Source organism: Anoplopoma fimbria, chromosome 19, assembly GCF_027596085.1.
Source record: "Anoplopoma fimbria isolate UVic2021 breed Golden Eagle Sablefish chromosome 19, Afim_UVic_2022, whole genome shotgun sequence".
Classification (NCBI taxonomy): domain Eukaryota; kingdom Metazoa; phylum Chordata; class Actinopteri; order Perciformes; family Anoplopomatidae; genus Anoplopoma; species Anoplopoma fimbria.
The window spans coordinates 8,015,735-8,032,202 of NC_072467.1; the positions used below are offsets into that span (position 1 = coordinate 8,015,735).

General features: G+C 47.0%; 1 protein-coding gene across 3 annotated transcripts in view; it reads left to right on the top strand.

The window, feature by feature from the left end:
• The window catches only part of dusp8a (dual specificity phosphatase 8a), a 43,784-nt gene extending 27,663 nt beyond the window's left edge, over positions 1 to 16,121 (top strand). For 2 of the 3 annotated variants that reach the window (XM_054619946.1, XM_054619947.1), the window contains exons 4-7: positions 13,317 to 13,483; positions 13,596 to 13,755; positions 14,103 to 14,226; positions 14,523 to 16,121. In XM_054619946.1, the coding sequence (XP_054475921.1) occupies positions 13,317 to 13,483; positions 13,596 to 13,755; positions 14,103 to 14,226; positions 14,523 to 15,777 (1,706 nt within the window). In that variant the 3' untranslated portion in view covers positions 15,778 to 16,121. Of the gene's footprint in view, positions 1 to 7,355; positions 7,539 to 13,316; positions 13,484 to 13,595; positions 13,756 to 14,102; positions 14,227 to 14,522 lie in introns of those variants that run through there. The other variant, XM_054619948.1, reaches the window with a different exon arrangement.
• Positions 16,122 to 16,468: the final 347 nt, after the last annotated feature.

Here is a 16,468-nt window from a genome sequence, read left to right on the forward strand (position 1 = left end):
ATCATTCCTGCTCCTCCTGATATCTTTCCCCTCTGTGCACACATAAACACAAACACACTCACACACATACCCACATGCATATTTGAAGGCAGCCTACAAAGAGGTCACTTCCCTCTTCTGTTGTGTAACTATTTCCTGTTTCTGATAACGTGACATCAGGGCTCTCTCCGGGGTGAAACAGGGAGTGTGTGTGTACTTGTACTTAAACTGGGTGTTTTGATTAAGGAGTAAAAAAAAAAAAAAAAAAAAAGTCCCACAATTCGCTTTAAAAATAATTTTAAAAGCACCATAAAGGCGTTGGCGTGGAGCACACAGAAACAGCTTGCCTAGTTCCTCTCACGGCATCGCGTCATTCCTTCTCTATTGTTCTTCTGTAGCTGGTGGAGTGATGTCACTGCAGCATTGTGGATGTGACACAACACACACACACACACACACACACACACACACACACACACACACACACACACACACACACACACACACACACAGTCTCCAAGGGGCCTGTAATGGCAGGAAAGCCAACCCTGACCGCAGGTGTTACGATAGCGACTGTCACCATGTCCTGTACGCCCAAATGTAGTCTCCAGGGTTTAACGCCTTACTTCTGCTGCATGCAGGGTTTGTCTTTTTATTTATTTTTTTAAGTATACCATTTTTTTTAATAAATCTTTTCCATAGACTTTGATTTGGTATCAGCATTTCAGTGAATTCATTTAAATTGTATCTTACTGGAACATCAGCAGAAATATTGAATTAACATTCTGATGGAAAAAGTAAAGACGCATTTGAGGTCAAGTTTTTACACATTTCACGCCTTTCACTGTGCCATGAGTCATGCTGCGTGTGCTGATAACATAATAGAGGATGTTGTGTAAAATAATATTGGGGCCAAACTGATTTTACAAGTCAGTGACAGACACAGACAGACTACAACCTGCTACTGTTTGAGCTAATAATGACACAGGTAGACAAGACACTGAGTAGTGTGTGTGAGTGTGTTTGTGTGTGTGTGTGAGTGTAACCAACTGAGGACTAGATGGCTTAACTTCCAGAACTGGTGTCAGGACAGTGTGTCAGTCAGCCTGTCTGCTGATGTGATAGGGGCTTACTTACATTGACTGATCTTAGACCTGCCTGTCAGTCTCCATGTAGCAGTGGTACAAACTCATTAAAAAAACGAAATGATCCGCTGTCAGCTCTTCTCTGTCGGATCCAACGTGTTATTACACTGCTTCCGTGTGTGTGTGTGTGTGTGTGTGTGTGTGTGTGTGTGTGTGTGTGTGTGTGTGTGTGTGTGTGTGTGTGTGTGTGTGTGTGTGTGTGTGTGTGTGTGTGTGTGTGTGTGTGTGTGTGTGTGTGTGTGTGTGTTGCCAGACATGCGAGAGACAGAGAGAGAGACAGAACACACACCTCAGCTCTCAGAGTTCAGGGCGTTATTTCCTTCAAGTGCTGCAAGGAAACCCTGTGCATCCCAGCTCAGGCCATTAGCATTTAGAATGAATAACCATCCGTTATGCTCAAGTGAACCTGTGTAGGCAAACTCACCTCTGGGGAAATCAGATGAAAGCACACACACACACACACATTGTTCATTTTTTTATTCTTTTTTGTTCCTGCAGACTAATGTGCATCATTCCTGCTTGTATTGACCCTTTATTCTCGCTGTCATGCACACACTCACATGCATTACTCCTCTATAAACAGCTGCGAGCCGTCTCACCCTCGGCTAAAATTAACATTCCCTTTATACATTCACACTTTTACACAAAGTGAATGCCAGGCTTTATACACATGCAAACATACTGTAAGCACGTGCCTGTGGTGGCCAGCAGCATTTCATATTGAGCCTTAACAGCCCCCCTTTTTCTCCCCGCACACACACCGCTGAACATCTCCAACTGGGATTTTTAAGTAGTTCATCTGGTTTATGAGCGCCCGTCTGGTCCTGAAAGCCCCCCTTGGTGTGTTTGATAGCTTACCCTCTTCTCTTTCTTTGTGTGTGTGTTTCTTTGTATATGCACTTGCTTGAGTGTATCTATCTGTGTGTGTGTAAACTAATTTCTTGCCAGTGAGATAGATTTACCGCTGCCGAAGCCCCGGGTGCTGAGCTCCTCCAGGGGGTTAAGTTGTTTGGAGGGCAGGGGGTCTTCTGCATGACTGATGAGTGCAGGCTTCCCTCCAGGCCGCACAGATAGAAATGAAACTACAACATGCATGAGCACACACGCATGACCGAGTGGTGCATCAGTGCTGCCCTAATCGCATACACCCCTCCTCCCGCCTGCTCTTTACATCAAAGAAGCACTTCCCTCCATCTTCCTCTCCTCTTCTCCTCCTCAACCTCTATTTCTGACATCATCGGCTCACGTTATCTTTCTAACAAAGAGGAGGAAGGAAGTTCTAATAAGTTTAGGTGGGAAGGCACTCTGAAGAGGATAGAATATCTCGTATATATCGTTTTGGATGTTTTAAAATTTTTGATATTGTGACAAAACCAAACCAATGCTTTTTTTTAGTTTGTTTCCTTTGTTTGGGGAATATTAATGTTTAAACAATGCACACAATGCACCAGTGTTAAATTAAGACATAAGCCTTCATAAAACAAGTCATACATTTGAAAAAGCTTCCTGATTTAGATGAAGACACATCCAATCAAATAATTATTAATTAAATAGCCTCACAATCAGTCCAGATTGCACTTTTTACACACACACACACACACACACACACACACACACACACACACACACACACACACACACACACACACACACACACACACACACACCATTACTCATTGAACCAGTAATGTCCCTCGCATTATGACTACGTCATTTCAGCTACCATCTCCCTATGGATTCAAACAACCCCCAATTACATCCAGCACCCCCAGCTACCTAACCTCCCCCTCCTCTCCTCCAGCACCTCCCCCACCCTCATTTGCTCCATCCCTTCCATCCATCCTCCCCTCTGCCTCCCCTGTTGACTACCTCACCCCCAGGCATGGCAGCTGCGTTCTCCTGTAGGCATTACATCACTGCAAGAGCAGCCTCGTTACTGATCCCCTGACAACCAGCACCATCACGTACAAATGCACAAACACACAAACACACACACACACACACACACACACACACACACACACACACACACACACACACACACACACACACACACACACACACACACACACACACACATATGCTTGTGTTTACTCATGTTGGAGCAAATAACTGTCCTACGCGTCCTGTCTAACCCCCAGAAAATGTCCTCTATTGTCTTCCTCTCACCTTGCTCCGTTCATCCTCTTCCCACCTGGTCTCAACACATGGGTGCACACACACACACACACACACACACACACACACACACACACACACACACACACACACACACACACACACACACACACACACACACACAAAGATAAACTCACACAAACATTAACTCTTCACACTAACCTGCCCTATCCCCAGAATGACGTCTCTCTTTCCCTTGATATCCTGACAGATGATCTGTGGTGTCGGATGACACTCCTGTCGCTGCCTGTCTCAGCGGGGAGGGAAGGGGGTACGGGTGCTGACGGAAGATATTAAATGAAAAGTATTTTATTTATATTATGATGTTAGTACCGTATGTTTTTGCATAGATTGTAAATCTACATATTTTTAGGAATTATTGTTTGCAAAGCACACATCAAATAGAAATTCGCTAAAACTTCTCAAAAATGTGTCAAATTGTGAAAAAAGATATATATTTTATAGGAATTGAAGGGGAAACTGGAATTCCTCTTCCAGGACAGAAAAAACATGCGATATGGAGAAAGAAACTACAATATTAAGTTACAACTTTACAACATATACTACTAAAAGTAAGTTCAATATAGTAAGTTAAAGAGTTGCAGGCAAAGTGTAAAAGAGTGAAGACGATGGTTTAGAAAGAAGATAGCCAACAACTTTCAGGTCACACCTGTCAGTTTTCCTCAGCCATTACTTCAGTACGTGATATATTAGCATTCACGACACATGTGATCACAAGAGACACAAGAATAGATTATAATGTGCAAAAATGTAATCCAAACATGTATTTTATGTCTTCTCAAAAGTTGTCAGGTCCAACAGTCTTAAGGCGTCTCCGGTGCAGAGGGGCTGCCCCATGTTGTTCTGGTCTAAAGGCCCCTTTGGCCTTTAGACACCTTCTCTCTTTCTGTCTTACACCACTATGTCATACTCATCTCCACTTCTCTCCCTGTCTGTTTTGGCTGGTCTCTGTGTAAACTGTGCGTTGTCCCAGTAACTCTACCATAAAAGCACGCTCTAAATCTAAGAGATGTCAGCGGAGGAGGGGGGGAGTGACCGTCCTACCTATTTCTGTCGCAGCAGGGCACACATGTGCAGTCAATAAAAAAGGCCTGGCTGTCATTAATAGCGTCTTGGCTGTAATCCTCTAATTAACACGCCTTCTATTCTGAGCCTCGTTACCCTGCTGAGGAGACCAGAGGAGGAGGAGGAGGAGAGGGGTGTAAAGAGAGTGAGGGCACGGTGTTTGCTCTAGAATCCCAAAAGAGTTTGAACACCAGCAGCTACTTTGTTTTGTTGCTGTTGGCTTCCTCTGCTGTGGGTTTGCAGGTGTTTGGAAGTCGAGTGTTCCAAAGCCGGATTTTTATGGCTTCGAGCCACACAGACAGAACAACCAAACTGAGGTGTAAGTTCAAAGTGGGGTGATGATCGATGTGTTTGGAGTGTAGTGACCCTAGTCGACCACTGTGGAGTGCCACACCTGCTCCAACCAGCTTCAATGGAGGAAAACATTGTGTCTGTGTGTGTGCAAAACCCCCCCTTATTTGTTCTTCGGTTTCGACATCCTCCCAAAAGTAATGTCTGCATTTTTCACAAAGCTGATCATCACCAAGTGACCTATTTCCCCTCCCGCTCTCAGTGACCCGCGGTCGAACAGAGGGTGACGTAAGGCTGTTCTCACCCAAGTGTGATCATTCAGGGGTCTGCAGTGATGAGATGAGGTCAGTCAGTTAGCATGCAGCTGGCCCTCTAACTAGACATCTTGTATAAGCTTATTTGGCCTTTTTTTTTTTTTTTTTTTTTGGAGCGTGTCTCTCTGTGGCAATGACTGAATGTACTTGAAGCCCATCTGAACGTGTTTGAATGTAATCAGTGTGCTGTGATATCTCAACCTGAGACTGAACAGACATTCAGACTGGGACATTACACTGGCCCACTCATGGCAGGTGCTGTTTTAGAATCTGTGCTGTGTATTACCAGCAAGATGTTGAATGACTTTAAATGGCAGCTAAAAAGAACCGCCATGTTAAATTGATTAGTTATACAAACCTGTTTTAACTTATTTGGGCTCAAGAATGTATTTAGAATAGCTGTAATTGCATAATAATGACTTCATTTTCAGTTCATTTAGTCCTATCCAGCGGTTATGTTAAGTCCTGTGCTGCTTTGTGTCCATAGCTGGACTTGTGGGCTACATGTTTGTCATTCCATAGTAAAGTACCAGAAGTCTGTGGCCTGTCAAATGGGATGATGGCTGCCAACCACAAGCTTGTTTGGTCTTCTCATCACCTCTAGTCATCCCTTCCTCTTTTGTCTGCTGTTTTTAGTTCTTTTCTTTTTCACTCCTCCCTTCTCCACAGCTTACATTTCTTTGCCTCTCCTCTCCTCTCCTCTCATTCGTCCTCAAACACAAGAACACCGTGTCCAAAGACAGGCGCATTAGATATGAACCAGTGCAGGAAACATGGTGAAGTCACACACATTCCCTCACCTTCAGAGACAAATCAGCTTTCAACACACAGACAGGCTTAATCCTCCTCTGCAGGAAGTTTAATATGCTCCAAAGCCTCAGTACATTTAAGGCAAGCAACCTGATGTAGGTATTCAGCTTCTGCTTAATGTTATACTGTAAAGCTCAATAAGAACTTAAGGGCGGCTGTGGCTCAGTGGTAGAGCAGGGTCGTCCTTCAATCAAGTGTCCTTGGGCAAGAAAATGAACCCAAGTTGCACCCGAAGCTGTGCCTACGCTGAGTGAATGTTGTATGAATGTGAATGTTAGTAAGTCCTAATTGGCAGGTGGAACCTTGCATGGTCGCTCCTGCCATCAGTGTACAAATGTGTGAATTGCTGAATGATGACATGTTGTGTTAAAGCGCTTAGAGTGGTCGGAAGTCTAGAAAAGCGTTATACAGGTACAGTCCATTTACCATTTAAAGGTACAGCATCTTGTTTGGTATTCAATATGAATTAAAAATGATGAAAAATGATATGGGAGATAAGAAAAGCAGAAGTCTGCATCCGTCTGTATAAGGAAAAACATAAATATCATCTTAAGAAGCGAACTGTTATGCACGACAACGGAAGCATTTTCCTTTCTGTAACCAACAACACAGATACTATGATACCAAGTTACTATGCAGTGTTGTAGCAGTGTGTGTCTGCTACACAGCCTTATAGCTGTGTCTTAGCCTCCATCCTGCTCCGCAGCGAGGCCCCTGAGGTGGCCGCATATTTGTTGGGTGAGTAAGGAATGTGGTTACATGCCTTAGACATTAGCTATGACGGAGCGCTGGCTCCACAAGAGAGGGAGGGTGCAAGGGAGGTAGCAGAGGAGGCGGGAGGGAGGGAGGGAGGGTAGAGTCTGAGCTCACGGCAAGTGAGCTCATTCACCCCCAGAGCTCGAGGAGAGAGTGCAGCTCCGTCATCCTCTTTGATGAGAGAGAGAGAGAGAGAGAGAGAGAGGGGAAGAGGGAGGGAAAGGGAGGAGTGTAAGGCAACGACTGAGCGAATGAGAGACAGGGAGAGTGAGGCAGCACAACAATAGTGGGCTGCTCTTCTGGCTGTGGACTCCCAGAGACGGAGAGAGCGCTCAGAGAGACACACAGACGCTCTGTAAAACCAGCTGCAGGCGCATTACAGCTGGCTCATACGTACAGAATTACTCACTTTTGTTCCCCCCCTGCTCTCTGTGTGGCGTCCATTCTTCACAATACCACAAAATTGGTGAATTTTGACGCAGGAGCATTTTAGGAATTTTTGTGGTCATTTTGTGGGATTTTTCGCCATTGGTGGACTTGAGGAGTGTGCCCACAGACATTTTGGACTAGTTTTTGTCATACCGGGTCTGTTCTCAGAGGGTCACCATCTGGACTCTAGAAGCGCTGACTTGAGTGGACTTGAACTTCACCAGGAGTTTTGTCTTCTTGGGATTGTTACACTCAGACTGTGGGCTCTCCTCAATCAGTCCTCTGAGGAAAGACTTCTGTTTGTTTGTTCTGACATTTTTTTGCCTGGCAAGGGTTGACTTCATCCCTGAAGGACGGGGCACGAGAACATTTCCATTTGTGTGTGTGTGTGTCAGTGTGTGTGCGTGCCTGACACAGAGTGTGTTCTGGGGGATGCCGCTGGATGTGGTGATTGCCCCAGCGGAGGACTGTTTTTGGCCGGACCGGCAGGACACGGACATGAGGCTGAAGATCAGGGTCCGCCGAATGAAGGAGGGGAGAGAGCTACGAGGTGTGTATCCACCTGGACACAGAGCAGGAGAAGAGTGATGTGTGTGTTTGAGAACATCCTTTTCTGGCAAGTAACATGTTGAGGATGAAGGCCTTTGTGTGCAGAGGTATAGCTATCAAACATAGTGAACATTCAAAGAGCTGGGAGAAGGATTTGATATGATATAAACACAGACGTTGCTGGGGATTTGGCTGTAAACTGCACCACTGTCGTATACAGTTGAAGGTGTGTACGAGGGGGAAACCACTGATAACAGTTAGTGCACTGCAGATGAATACAAAGGCTCAGTGGGCTCCCAGGTAATGAGGTATTCCAGTCCATGCGCGCTTGCAAATGAAAGATAGATGTGGAGTTTTAAGGACGTCTAGTGGCTCAATAGTGCAAATTTAGCCCACAGCATTCTAAAAGAATACATCTGCAAACCCCGCTAATAGTTTTCCCACCTTTTTGTTTGCGTAGTTAATGTGTTTAGAGAGAAAGAATAGGAAGAAGGGGGATTAAGGGGATGACACTATGGAGACGAGAAGCGATGAAGAGGAAGGAGCGGAAAGAAAAAGGGCTCGGCGGGGAAGAATGAGAGCCGTGACCTGCGGTATGACATAGTGCTCATGCTCTCTCAGCCTGTGGTCATTGAGATGTAAAACTATCACAAAGGCTCTTTCTGTTTTTCTTTCTTCTCCACTGCCCTTGGCTTTTCTCTCACTCCTGCTCTCTCGCTCTCTCTCTCTCCCTCTGCAGAAGGGTGTCTTGTAGAGATTATGTTATCAATATGTGTGCAGTGTGCACTGCAGGTGTTAAACATAACACCTTTCACACAGAGGGATGAGGCAATGCAGAGCTTTGGTGCTGTGGAATTTAATCTTTTTTTTATGTAACACACCTGCATGCATATTGCACAGAATATCTATTCAGTCATTGAAATGCTGGTGTTATAGTCGGAGCCTTTTGGTCATAAATGTATGAGAGTTTGGGTGTAAACTTTGAATGCAAATGTAAATGCTACATGCATATCAGAAGGCTGGTTCAAAGCAGTTAGCATAGCAGCCCTCCACACCTGCCACCCTGTTAAGTCTGTTTCTTTGTGTGTGTGTGTGTGTGTGTGTGTGTGTGTGTGTGTGTGTGTGTGTGTGTGTGTGTGTGTGTGTGTGTGTGTGTGTGTGTGTGTGTGTGTGTGTGTGTGTGTGTGTGTGTGTGTGCACATGTGCATGTATAGTCCATCTTGTTGAAGTGTCAAAATATGTCAGAGAAAGCTAGCAAAAGAAAAATCACACATTTGCCATCAGCAGGTGAAAATAGAGTTGTGTCTGTCACAGGTTATTCTGAGGCACTTGAACGCGTCTCTGTGGAAATAGACTTGTGAATGCAGGCTAAATTACAGGAGGGTTTATAGTCCTGTATCGCAATAACATGGCACTGCTGAAACAGCAGTTGATCAAAGTGACACAGTCCCGCTATCCGACTGCAAAGATAGAGGAACAATAAACAGTTCAACCATCAGCCAGGACGAAGTGCTAATCACACATTCCCGGCCATCATCTACCTGACGCCCTGCCTGAAAGAGCGATGACATCATCCCACTACCTCATCTATGGTCTGTCAATCTACACACTTCTGACAGACTCTCACACACACACACACACAAACACACACACACACACACACACACACTCCAATCGCTCCTCCAGGCTGCAACACAGCCTTTGTGAAGCTGAGTGGGACATGTGTGCAATGATGTCATGTTAGGGGGGGGGGGGGTCACATTGAGATGCTAATGTCCCCCTCATAGTTGAGGGGACAGCTGGAGGGGCACAGAGGATGGCGTCATGTCTCCCCCGATATGAACCACAGAGGAGAACGATGGAGGGGAGCGGGGGACTCATTCAGGCAGATCAATGCCCCCAGGCTGCCGCGGGCTGTGTGTGTATGTGTGTGTGTGTGTGTGTGTGTGTGTGTGTGTGTGTGTGTGTGTGTGTGTGTGTGTGTGTGTGTGTGTGTGAATGTACACGCCTGCCTTGTTTGTGTGTCGTCCCCCCCCCCGTCCATTAACAGACGAGTTAAAGAGGGCAACTGAAAGCTACACAGAGACTGAAACACACAGAGGCGAGAGGGAGGGGGTGAGCTTGTATTGACGAGGCAGTCAATTGCTCCAACAGCAGTGATGTAACAGCAGAGCTCCCGTTAGCATTAACAGCCAGGCAGGTGTTGTTTGTCTCTGTTCGCCCGGTTCAATATCTCCGGGATTCCATTTCCATTTATCTTTCAGCGTTCTGCATTGATTCTCACAGCAGCACAGTCCTCAAAAATGGGAGAATTTGATGCAAATATCTTCCACCAAACACCCACTTTTCATGTCACTGGGATAAAAACCTGCACTCTTGAACTGAAATGTGAATATTTAGTTGGAGGAAATGAATGATGAGGAGGAGGGAACCGGGGCGAACAAAGGAGGCCTGAGTGCTCGGCTCTGACAGGGCAAGAGAGGAAAATAAGCAGTTGCATAAATGATGAAGTGGGCAGAGGAAAACGGAAAAAGGAAGTCACCGCTGGCTAGCATTGCCGATGGCGACACAGTGCCCTCATTCCCGGTTGTTTTCTTTCTACCCAAAAGATTTTTCTTTTTCTTTTTCTCAGAGTGTGTTCCAAATTTGGTTAGTCAGATCCTGTCCAAGTACATTTTCCAGAAGTACATGATACATCAATTACTGTAGCACTGTGCAAAACATGATGACTTTAGTTTGTGAGTAGAAATGACAGCATATTTTATATCTGTTCAGCAGAATGTGTGCTTCTGTTCATTTTCAAATTAACAATGTAGGGTAGGATACAACCTGAGACCAGCATTAAGACACTTCATAAAATATTGGAGTTAGTCTGCCCGGCCAGTTAGCTTTATCTCCTGAGTTTAATGTAGCAGTGTGCTCGTCTCTGCTGGTTATCATGCAGCTCTGAAGGTGAACTCATCTCTCCCAGTTGACTTTCTGATGTCATAGTCACGGACAGCTGGGCTGGTGTGTGTCACGGGGTATTTTCAGTGACCTCAGTGTGAGTGTACACTGTGTTTATGTGTGTGCTTAAATTGGAATGGACAGATGTGTCATCGTTGTCTTTTGGAGAATGTGAGGCCATGTCTCTTTGGGTTATTTGGTCCTCGCTGTAGTGTGTGTGTGTGTCTCTTTATTGTGCCCTTCGGACATTCGTGTTTTATGCCATCTTGACAGCACTCAGGGGGACACGATGAGCCAACTGTCATCAACATCACTGCCCTTCCTCGCTGTCATGGCAACCTTAAGCAGAGCGGGGTCAGGTGACGAAGTGACAATAACACGCTATCTCATGTGTGACTAACGTCCATTTGTGGCGGCCGTGTCAAGCTTTGACTACAAGGAAGGTGTTTGTAATTGTGTTGACGTAATGTCACTGCAATGTAAGAGCAGGCAGGCACACTCAGTCCTGCTCCCTTATCTCTGACTTCAGTTTCCCTTCATGCCAGTAACCCCTTACTCACTCTCCCAGTCACACACTGGCTCACCAGTCTTCCTGCCATTTGGATGCTTATTTAACAGGAGATGAGGTCAGCTACAGTAACCACGGCTTTAATTATTAATCCAGACACACACAGAGGGAATATTTTTAGACAACATTTTCATTCATGTGTTCACTTCCCTTCACACACACACACACACACTTTCTCTTCAGTGTTACACACACACACTGTCTCCACTGTGGAACGTCCTGTCTTCTGTCCTTCTAACAACTCTCTAACAATGTCCTCGGATAGAATGGGAAATGGTTGCTGTGTGACGTGAGGCGTTTCCTGTTGATTTAACCGTCTCCAGGAACATACGGCTTCCTCACACTGATACAGTATACATGCCTGTGGTGGGAGCTATATGTGTAGCACCATTTATTTTCTTTGCATGTGTGTGTGTGTGTGTGTGTGTGTGCTCCACTCCAGCAGCTTGGGAACAAAGAAACCAGGAAAAAACCCTTCAAAGAACTACCATTCCTCTCGCTGTTTTATCAATTACTGACACTGTAGCACCGCCCATAGGATCACTAGAGAGAGGCACAATGCCAGCACAGTCTAAAGCCAAAACTGTGGACTACACATGGCTGTTTAGTCTACTCTAAAGAGGCCAAAAAGGTTAAATCATACAAATATGCTAGCATGGCAGCTATCAGCCGCTACTTCTTTGCATTAAGCTTGACCTTCCTGTATCTTAGTTATCTGATCACTCTTTCTACATCCATGCATCTACTCTTACCCTCCACTCCACTCAACCCCCCCAATGTGGAGCGCTGATGTCATTGCTCCGCCGGTTGCCATTAATAGCTGGAAACAGACAACCCTTCTTCACTTTGCACTTAAAGGGACAGTGCACCCAGAATAGCTCGGGGTCATGAGGATGCAGCCAGCCTCGGAAGCTGCGCTGTTGTGCAATAGCGCAAATCTACCAAAGTAGCTATCCTCTGTGGGTTTGCACAACTTGCATTTTGCAGCTTTTTAGATCTCATATCTGTTGAGGCTGCCGACGGCCAGACGCTGCTACACGAGAAGTGCAGCTGGGTGTGTGTTACAATGGAGGGCATGTCCTTCCTGCGCTGTGCTACGTGTGCTACTTTAGAAAAGTGATGTCATGTCTCACTCACTCACTCTCACTCTGTGACCGTGCGTGTGCGCGCGCTTGTGCTCCGACCCAGATTGGGTCAGGCAGGGCTGAACCAAGATTAGGTTCTAATCTCCTTTTCTGGGGCTCAGGGTTTCCTTGAAGCACTCCGCTCCATTCTACACACTCCTTAGCGAGGTCATTACCCACTCCTCAACTCACACACACATTTTACCCCCACCTCCTCTCTTTGGCCCCCACCCTGTAGTTATACAACCACGGTACTGCAGAGTAATGATGAGTGTGGGTATTTATGTGTTTGTGTGTGCAGGAGTGGGGGCAAGCAGTGTGTGTGTGTGTGTGTGTGTGTGTGTGTGTGTGTGTGTGTGTGTGTGTGTGTGTGTGTGTGTGTGTGTGTGTGTGTGTGTGTGAGGGAGATACAGACAGAGATACAGACAGTGAGAGTGAAAATGTAGCATATGTTAACTGCAAAATTATGTGATCATGTCTTCAGATTGTATCTTCTTGGAGAGTATCATGTTGTTAACATGTGTGTGTGAGTGTGTGTGTGTGTGTGTGTGTGTGTGTGTGTGTGTGTGTGTGTGTGTGTGTGTGTGTGTGTGTGTGTGTGTGTGTGTGTGAGAGTGTGTGTGTGTGTGTGTGTGTGTGTGAGTTTGGTTGTGTGTGTGCTGGTCGGTTGTCAGGGGGATGTTACTGGGCCTCTGTCCTGGCCCTGCACCTGTGGCCTCTCTCATTCCCCATGCCTGACGCAATGCACTGCTACAGGACATGAGCTCATGCAGGAAACAGAGCCACACACACACACACACACACACACGCACACACACACATGTACACATATGCCAAAAGTGGAGCCGCCTGCCTCTTAAAGGGCCAGACGCACGCATTCCTGGCCGCCCAGCAGTCAACCTAACTCGCACACAGAAGCACAGAGAGCCTCTTTTTTTTTGCTCCTGTTGCACTAAGCAAGACCCAGACATCGTAGCCCAGAGTCACCTCTGAAAGCCAAAGAGTGTCTGTTTGCTCTGCTAATGGTGCTCTTGATTGGTTCATGAGAGTCTTTGCAGAGTTCCCAGGGTGTTGTGTGACTGCTCTGTGTAAAATCATTAGTGTACCTAACCAGTTCTCTCCTTCTCTTCTTTCTCTGCAGGAGGTTTTGCTGCTTTCTCCTCCTGTTTCCCCGGCCTGTGTGAAGGGAAACCTGCCACTGCTCTACCTATGAGCTTGTCCCAGCCCTGCCTGCCTGTGGCTAACGTGGGGCCCACTCGCATCCTGCCACACCTCTACCTGGGCTCACAGAAGGACGTCCTCAACAAGGTAGAACTTAGTCTGCATCTGTTCACTCATTTTATGAGCGTCATTGAAAGACTTGTTATTGTTACCTGGCAACAAAACATGTCCTTGAACTTATTTATCTCTATCTCTGCAGGACCTTATGGCTCAGAATGGTATTACCTATGTGCTGAATGCCAGCAACACCTGCCCAAAGCCAGACTTTATCAGCGAGAGCCACTTCATGCGCATCCCAGTCAACGACAACTACTGCGAGAAGCTGCTTCCCTGGCTGGACAAAACTAATGAATTCATAGGTATGAGGAAGGGAAATGTAATAAAACATGAATGTGTTTGGTATGGAGATTAGCAGTTCAAAGCACAATAGCCACTGAGGGAAGTTTCATTATAAGGAAGTGAATTCATCTCAAGTTATGTGTTGAAGAATGCCATGATTCAACATAGCCGCCGCACATTATCACAGTTTATAAAAGTTCACGTGCAGCTTAGGTAACAGTAGACAAGTAGAACACATCTGTTCGGGGGTTTTCCCTGTGTACTCTTCAGGAAATGTCAGTTTGCTTTCGATAGCCGTTGATTGTCTCCAGACACGTTGTGCTAAACATGCATATTCATACCTGTTCGTTTCTCTCCCCCCCAACAGACAAAGCTAAGGTGTCAAACTGCAGAGTCATTGTGCACTGCCTGGCTGGAATCTCACGATCAGCAACCATCGCCATTGCGTACATCATGAAGACAATGGGATTGTCATCCGATGATGCCTACAGGTACGCTTGCTCCTCCCACCCACCACCAGCTGATCTAAGGTGTCAGCCCCAGCAAAAGGACAACTCACCCTTTAAAGTAATACTAGATGTGATGCTAGTCATTTCTCATTCTCCCCCCCAAGTCTTATGTATGCACAGAGTTATGTATAGTGCATTAGTAAAACTGTTGACACCCTACAGCTAGTTCTGACCCTCAGTATGTCTCATGAAATCAGACACTAACAAACCTTTGTCCCTATAGTGCATCAAGAGAGGCCTTGTTAACTGATCATTTCCAACTCTTTTCCATCTTACAGGTTTGTAAAGGACCGTAGACCGTCCATATCCCCCAACTTCAACTTCCTGGGTCAGCTTCTGGAGTTTGAGAAGGGCCTGCGATTACTACAAGCTTTGACTTCAACCTCTGATGACAAGATATCCGAAAACAACAGCAAGCAAAGCTCAGAGGTTAACGGAGGTTTCGAGATGAACAGTCACCACACCAACTACGACTCCTCTCTTGCGGATGCACACATCCCAGCAGAACCCAAGCTGCCATCACCCACATCCCTCCAGCAAGGCTTCAACGGCCTACACCTCTCCGCGGAGAGGATCATGGACACTAACCGGCTTAAACGCTCCTTCTCCCTGGACATTAAGTCGGTCTACTCCCCAAACAGTCCCAGCCCCTGCCCCAGCCAGGCACCCACACACTCTGAAGACGTCCCAAAGCTGTGCAAGCTTGACAGCCCAGGAACCGGCACCTCCAACGGTGTCTGCTCTCAGTCTCCCGTCCTTGACAGCCCCAGCTCCGCCGACTCACCCTTCCCCTCGCCAGGCAGCGGGGGCAGCATTGGAGGTTTGGGGCTCCGAGGAAGTGAAGGAGTCCATCGCACTGGTTCCTCCTCATCCAGACCCAGGAGGAAAGCCAAGCATTGCTCCGGCAGTTCCCCAGTCCACTCCCAACCACACCAACCTCCACAGTCCCTGAGCTTGTCGCTGGACCACAAGAGCCCCGGGCTGGACGAGAACGTAAAGGGCTCTCTGCTACTGTCACTACCCTCCCTGCCCACCGCGGGGTCTGGGGCCATGTGGACCAAACACAGAGACACCGTCCAGGCCACCACTCCCGTCACTCCCGTCACCCCCACCACAGATGCCCCCTGGCACTTTGGGGCAGTGGAGGGCGGTGTGGGAGAGATGGAGCTGGGAGGAGGAGGGGGAGGAGGTGGAGGCGGCGGCGGCGAGGAGTCGTCGGTGAGGTTTGGGAGCAGCTCGGCGTACGTGGCGTTTGGGTGCAGCGAAGGTGTGCGGTTACGAGACAAATCCCAGAGGGAGAAGTCGTCAGCGGCACTGACACAGAGAGACCACCGAGACTCCATGTCGTCCACAGTGACCCTGTCCAACAGTGCGAACAACAGCGGGCCGTCGTCAGAGAAGCAGTTCAAGCGGCGCAGCTGTCAGATGGAGTTCGAGGAGGGCATCTCTGAGACGCGATCCCGAGAAGAACTGGGGAAGATCGGGAAGCAGTCAAGCTTCTCCGGGAGCATGGAGATCATCGAGGTATCCTGACAGATAATGGACATGATCAGGGCTGTCCCTTGGGGGCAAAAATGGACCTGGTTAGAGGGAGTGCAAGAGGAGAACATATGACGAAGTAGAAGAGGCTTTTATCTTGCTCCCCTCACGGACAGTGTTAAAGACTCCAACTGAGAGAAGGACAAACGGATACACGAGCAGAGAGTTAATGTGAAACGGCCTGTGATGTGACGTGGTGCTTTGCCATCCTGAACTCTCAAACAAATCTGAATAAAAGTCTGGGGGAGGGTGGGGTAAAGGGATTGACTGTAGGTACTGAAACTCTTAATTTTCTTTTTTAGCTCTGTCACAGACAAAAAAAGAAAACGACCCAGGACAAGTGTCATGTTGCATCCTCACTATATAGAATATCCTTATTTTGACAGAGTTCGGACACAGACTGTTTGCCTGCGGTCAAATGTATTGTTCTTCAATGGGTGTATAGCTCGTGATTTGAACCAAGCCCCAAACATGTTTCCTCCCAAAGCTTCACCCAGTGTCAGAAAGCCTCAGAACCTCGCACGGCTACATCTCCCCCCCCCTCCCCCTCCTCCTCCCAGTGGCTCTGCCTGCTACAGACTCTGCATAGCAACAACAGACAACAATAACAGACTCCTTAACAGCACCGTCTCCTCACATCACAACAGCACAAGGCGGAGGTAACCCAAGGACTTCATCTAACGGC